This window comes from Stylophora pistillata, chromosome 6 (assembly GCF_964205215.1).
Source record: "Stylophora pistillata chromosome 6, jaStyPist1.2, whole genome shotgun sequence".
In the NCBI taxonomy this organism is placed as follows: Eukaryota; Metazoa; Cnidaria; class Anthozoa; order Scleractinia; family Pocilloporidae; genus Stylophora; species Stylophora pistillata.
In genome coordinates, this window is record NC_142524.1 from 6971991 (window position 1) to 6978959 (window position 6969).

The following is a 6969-nucleotide window of genomic DNA, read 5'->3' on the forward strand; positions in this document are numbered from 1 at the left end:
AAATACACCCTTAGCGCTGACCGGCGGTTACCGCGGGAACAGAGCGAATTACGTCTTGTATGGTAGCAGAAAGCGTCCGCACCTTTGCAACAAAACACTGGGGGAATAAACATGCTTAGTTTTTCTTTAATGTTGCCTCGTTTTTTCAGTAATGATTCAGTAATAATTATAACTGTTGGGAAAGGACAGGAGTTTGCAATCCTTTGTACTTGCTAACAATGAACAAAGAATTGTTGGAATAGGACAAGATTTCCAATTGATTAGTTTTATATAAGAAGTACTCCAAGCGACTCGGAAAGATCCAAGTAACAATAAAACTCACGAACCCAATCGATCAAGACACTACAGACTCACCAGACTTAGGACTTGGCTCGGCTAACAGCTAATGAGAACATTCATAGAAACTACTTTTAACAACATTTTTTCCAAAAACAAACCATACAGAATCACCCAATGTAACTAACCAATCATCACCAACTTCTCGCAGTTACATGAACCAGACTTAGTACACTCCCCTTGCAACAACTCTTCTCTTGACTCTGATGATGACTTCTCAGGGGTACCTTCACCTGTCCAACCCTCCATTCAAGTACATCCATAGCCAGAAATTCCGAACCAAAGTGGGTGGTGCTTATTTCTGTTACGCGCCAGCACACATGTTAGCCTGTCAATAAAGCTAGCATGTGATTGGCCCATCTCTTAAAGGGGAAAGCCGTTGTGAAACCAAAATGGCGTCGCGCGATAGACCGTTGAAAGGCTACTTCTCGGTGTTACATTCGATTTCATCCGCGGATGCCGACTTCGGCCAGCCAAAAAATATTGTGAGCAGAAGATCATCTTATTGGATGGTTGGAAGGCTCGTTGAAAGACGGGAAAGAAAAGGAACGGTAAGTGTTTGGTTCTAGTGCCTGTTTTCGAACGTGCTCGCTTGGTTGATATATTTTTTTACTAAATTCAGTGTTTACCTGAAATCAGCACGGGCTTTTTTTACCTTTCATTTAATTAGGTAGAATATTTGGTGCAATGGAAGGACTACTCGCCCAACGAAGCCTCCTGGCAGCCAGAGGAGGGTATCTTACCTCGATGTGTGGAGTTATTTAACAGGTCAACCCCGGACGTGGCAATTTTTCAAGAAAATGTTCTTTAAGGGTGGCCGTCGAACGGCACTTGAAGTCGCGGTCACGTTTGCCTGTAAGGTTGTTTTTTCGGGGGGATGTTTATCGTTTCTTGTTTCCTGGTAAGGGAGTGACGAGGGAGGGATGGACATTTTTTGAGAAAGATGATTTTAATCCTGTTTATTTTCCTCTTGGGTGGGATTCCTGGGTGGACTCTCATGGCCAAGGAATGAAGGTTTTTTACCCTTTGAGGGTTAAAACGTTCATTTCTTGGTCTCCAAAGAAGTATGAAATGGGTACAGGTGGGATTCCTGCTTTGTTACAAAGAGCATATCAGGAGAATATTTCTTTTAGTTTTACCAAAGTAGCTCTAAATGATTGAATCATGAAGGGCTACTTTAGCAAAATTGTTAATGGTAATAAAATTAACAATAAGCGGAGTGCAATTTGGTCTGTAATCATACACACGATTTCAAATTAATAAAAATATTCTCCTGATATGCTCCTTTCATATCAAATAAAAAAATTATATGACTTTTGCATGCAGGGCTATTTAAGTCTGAGTCAGTGGAAAATGTGTTATACAAGGTTTAAGATGTATATGCCAAGTTTAAATGGTAGGTACATTCAACTGCAAATGTGCATTCATCTTTATAAGTGTGTACAACTTTGTCACAAGTGTTCATTCATTCATTCAGTGTGCATACATCTCTGTAAGTGAACATTCAACTCTGTAAATTGTAACATAGTCATTGTAATTAAATACATACCTGTAAACTTTGTAAGTGTGCATACATCTTTATAAGTGTACCTACATCTTTTTAAGTGTACATTCAACTCTGTAAATTTTAACTTTGTTGGCTTTGTACATCAATCTGTGTAAGTCCACAGTCAAATCTGTGTAAGACACATCGCTTTGTACATAAACATTTATCTTTGTATACATACCTTTCACCTACCACAGTATGTGTACTTTGAACATTGAATGCAAATGTAAAAATTGTATGTGCAAAATTAAAGTATTTTATTTCTTTCCCTTTTGTTTGGGTTTCTGTTGCTTTTCTTTAGATATTTTAGCTCTTTTAGATACTTCTTTAGTAGGGGAGACTGCTAATTGAGTTATATTCTTTAAGTAGCTGATTCCGCATTTTGTTTTTATAAGTTCATCCCAGTATTCCTTGGCTCTTTTTGTGTATTTACAGTGCTGTCGCTCTCTGTGCTTCAGAGCTTCCAATCTGTATTCAGTGCATATCACCTCAGCTAGATCATCATTGTGATTGCTCTTCCTTTGTATGATGCATCATGCATGGTCAATGTTTTTTTCCACCCCTGAAACAGTAAGTTGCAACAAAGAGTAACATGATGTCACACAAATATGTAATCACACCTTAATTTCAAGGCTAGTTAAACAACTGCCTGGTGTAGTAAACAGTTTTTCAAGAATTTTTACCTTGACCACTGAACTGTTTTATATTGTTATTTTTTTGTACCATTTGGGTAACATGATATGCTCCTGCATGCATGTAACAGGTGACTTGTTCTTTTCTGTAGGGTATTCCTTTCTCCCCAAGGTCAGTAAAACTAATGATCCACTTTTTTGTCTTTGGATTTTAAAATACATGTACACATCATCAATTAGAAATACATAAAGTTTTAAGTCTTAATGGGCTTGTTTTGTACCTGTGCTTAAATAGTACTGTAGAGAGTGGCTCCCATAATGAAATGTAGTTGAAGTACACATCTTCAAAAGCCCTAAAGACAGAACATCAAGACTAGAAATATTCAAAAAAGTGAAAACAGCAAATTGCATAACTTTTCATTAAATTAGGAGGTAATAATTGATAAGGATGAATTGATTACTTGGACTGTGATGTTATCTTAATTGAATACTTTATGAATAGAGAAATTGCATAGACTTTTAAACTGTACCTACCTTCCATAATTGAACAACCGTGTGGCATGTGTTTTTTGCAAACAGTTGTAACTGGCTAGCCTCTTGGGAAGCTCTCTTAAGAGCTTCTTCCTATCATCTCCCATGAGGCTTGTCCAATCCAAGGTTCCACTACCCTTGCTGTCAGCATTTCTCTTCTCCCAAATTAAAAAATTTTTTCACGCGATCGTGGTAAGATTACGGTTTGTGGATGCGTTCATATTTGCTGAAAGAGGACGAAAAAAGCCGCAATATTTTCAGGGCATTCATAGTCTTAATTGCTATAAATGTTGAGTGACATCTTTGAACTTAAACAATTTGATTGGGATGGATCGATACCAGGAGAGGATTTCGGCTAAGTCAAACTGTAGAAAGTGGCATTTATGAAGATAGGCACCACTTTGTATGTTGTAAAGGGCATTTCTTTGGAATGAAACGCTGCAAGTAATAACCGAGAAAACCGCAACGGGTGTTTGAGTTACGAAAACAAAGTAATTCTGCAATAAAAGTACTGATGAGTGTCATTGAAACTGGCGTTGGGATGGTGGGGTTATGTCCGTAATACGAATTTTAGAAACTGTTTTTATATGAATCTCCATACTGAACCTTCTATTCTTCGGTGCGTTTAAAATACCGTTAAAATTCTAAGTCTTACGGTGTATAGCGCACGCGCGGTTCGGAATTTCTGGCTATGTCATCTTTTAGCAATACCTGAAGTATCTGTAATTTCCCCTTCCTTATTTCCCATCCCTTGATTTTTTTTCAAGTGAAACTCCTTTATTCCTATAACCCATAACAGTCATAATGAGCCTCCTTTGTTGTTCTAATAAGTTAACTTACAAGTCATTGTTACATTAGATAAGCTTACCAAGTGGTCTAGCGCATGTGCAGTGAAGAGACTAAGCACATGTTCGGGACACAGTTTATATTCCTTGATCTGAGATAACTAAATAAAATTACCGAAAAGCTGCATATCCTTTTACATGGTGTCAGGAGGGGGATCGGAAAAGAAAGGATTTTCACTGGTAAAGGGTGGCGGGTAACGGGTGGCGGGTAACGGGTGGCGGGTGGCGGGCAGCGGGCAGCGGGTGACGGGTCACGTGTGACGGGTAACAGGTAAAAAAAGCAAATGTATCTTCTTTAACTTCTAACGTGACCTTAAACAGCAAAAACGTCTTTGTAACTGTAACAGTTGATCGAGGAAAATTAGCTCATGATAACGAACACCGAGAGTTATTCGTTAATTATTGTGACTTAATTACAAAACACTATAAATTGCAATATCACAAGTGTCCCTGAGACAATAACGTTTAACCTATGAAATATAAAAATCACGTTGTTACAAGGGGAATAAGTAACTTCTAGAGCTTTAAAGGTGTCCTTTAAAGAAGGTGATTTTCAAAAGCAAACTACAACTTTAAAGAAGGTGATTTTCAAGAGCTTACAATTGCGACCACGAAATTCAACATAATTTTAATTTCTTTACAGTTACTCTAAATAGACTTACCTCGTAGTTTGAAGTCATCAAGATGTCTCAGTTTATTCCGTTTAATGACAGTGGAATCTCTCAAATGGACCTAAATATTCTTCTTGAAATCCGCGCGAGTGTCGAAAGTATTACTACCTGGCCGTGACCTTTGAACTGCTTTCACAGCGGGGAGTTCCCTGAACACATTACGTAACACCACGCGTTTCTTACTTCAATCACCCTAACCCTAACCACCCGCTACCCGTTACCCGTTACCCGCCACCCGCTACCCGTTACCCGTCACCCGCTACCCGTTACCCGGCACCCGCTACCGGTCATTCGCCACCCGTTACCCGTTACCCGTCACCCGTCACCCGGTACCCGTTACCCGTCACCCGTGGAGAAGACCTGCTGACAAAGGCCCGTCAATTGACTGGAGTACAGACGAAAACCTATTCAACCGGTTCAAAATGTGGAAACAAAGATGCGATGGGCCGATGGCTAAAATTGACGAGGAAATCAAGTGTAAACATCTGTTGTACTGGTCGGGAGAGCAAGGTATCGAACTGTTCAACAGCTGGGATCTGTCTGCAGACGAGCAGAAAAAGCTGGACAACTACTGGGAAAGATTTGAAACCAAAATAAAATCAGTTAATAGCTGCGTGGGAGCTTTATGACCTTCGACAAGGTACTCTCTCTCTTGAGGAATTTATTGCGAAACTAAGAATTCTTGTGAAGGAAGCCAACTATCCAGTCGAACACAACGATCGTTTCCTTAGAGATTTTCTTGTACTGGGTATGAAATCTGACCGTATACGTAAGGACTGCTTCAAGGTTGGAAATGCTCTCACGTTTAACGCAGCTAGTGGGATGGTCAAGTCAGAAGAGTCAACAAAAAAACAGCTTCAGTTAATAAATACCTAAATAAACTCCATCAATGCACCTAAAGGATACCAAGGCCTCAAAAATCAGCGACAAAACACTGGCGAAGGTAAATCCCAGGCTTGCAGGAATGACGGCTTGGGTCCTCATTCCAGAGATCAGTGTCCAGCGAAGAATGCCACATGCCATTATTGTCATAAAGTAGGACACCTAGCTAAGGTCTGCCTATCAAAGTTTAAAAAGAGAGATGTGCATGACATTGAAGTTACAAGTAATAGTGCAAGCGAGTCCGTACCAAACCCTAATGATCACATATTTCTGGGCCCAATTGGTGTAACACCCTTGACCAGTAGTGTCCATGCCATCTCTTCTGGAGAGCAAGCCCTCTTGGAAGTCTTGCTATCACTGAGCCCAGCAGGAAAACAGACATCCGTCCCATGTAAGATAGACTCTGTTGCAGAAACCAACATCATACCCACATCCTTATACAATCAACTTGCCCCTAGGATTATCTACAGAAACCTACCACCAAGCTAACAGCATATGGTGGAACTGAAATCCCGAGCTTGGGCTCCTGCCGAGTTTACGTAAAGGGCCCTAACAACCCAAAACCCAAAATAATCCAGGCGGAAGTTGTAGATGTCGATGGGCCTCCCATCATTGGTAACATATCAGCCCAAAGTCTGAATCTTCTGAAACTTAATTGGGCCGTCGACGTTGAAAGTAGCAGCAAATCAACCAGTCAGTCCTTTAAACTATTCGACGCACGTGGTAAGCCACATCCTTTCCCTCTGACGAAAGAATACCTTCTGAAAGAGTATCAAGATGTCTTTACCGGACTTGGCAGTTTCCCTGGCCCCCTATACCATATAGAAACTAAGTCGTATATTCCTCCAGAACAACAGCCCCCACGGCAGATTCCAGTCCACCTGCAAAGTGCCTACCGAGAAGAACTTCTACGGCTAACACATGCAGACATTTTAGTAGAAATACATGATGAGTATACACCATGGGTCAATTCAACAGTGGTCATAAGAAAGCCCAACGGCACGATCCGCTTATGCGTAGACCCCGTGACCTCAATAAAGCCATTCAGCGCACCCCTTGCTATGTGAGAACCATAGAAGATGTGATACCCACGGTAAGTGGCGCCTCCCACTTTAGTATCCTCGATGCCCGAAGCGGATTCTGGCAAGTTGAACTGGACGACGAGAGCAGCAAACTTTGCACTTTCAGTACTCCATGGGGCAAATACAAATGGAAGAGGCTACCTTTCGGACTTACCTGCAGTGGAGACGTGTTCCAAGAGAAAATGTACGACAAAGTGTTTGGAAACCTCGACGGCCTGAGTGGTATTGCAGACGATACCTTTGTTTACGGCAAGAGCGAAGCAGGGCACGATCAGGACATACTGAATGTCCTTGACACAGCACGGGAGAACAACATACGATTCAACCCGGATAAGTTTCGGTTTAAAGTAGACCAAACATCCCTTTTTGGATTTACGTGGACTTCAGATGGTCTAAGAGCTGATGATCTCAAGATTAAGGCTATCAGAGACATGCCTTCCCTAC

General features: G+C 41.0%; 1 protein-coding gene across 1 annotated transcript; it reads left to right on the top strand.

The window, feature by feature from the left end:
• The first annotated feature begins 585 nt into the window (after positions 1-585).
• LOC148728010 (chromobox protein homolog 3-like) lies at positions 586-1290 on the top strand. Its single transcript, XM_088724461.1, has 2 exons — positions 586-887; positions 1007-1290. Exons 1-2 carry the CDS (start codon positions 729-731, stop codon positions 1145-1147), a joined length of 300 nt encoding a protein of 99 aa, XP_088580587.1. The 5' UTR covers positions 586-728; the 3' UTR covers positions 1148-1290.
• The last annotated feature ends 5679 nt before the right edge of the window (positions 1291-6969 follow it).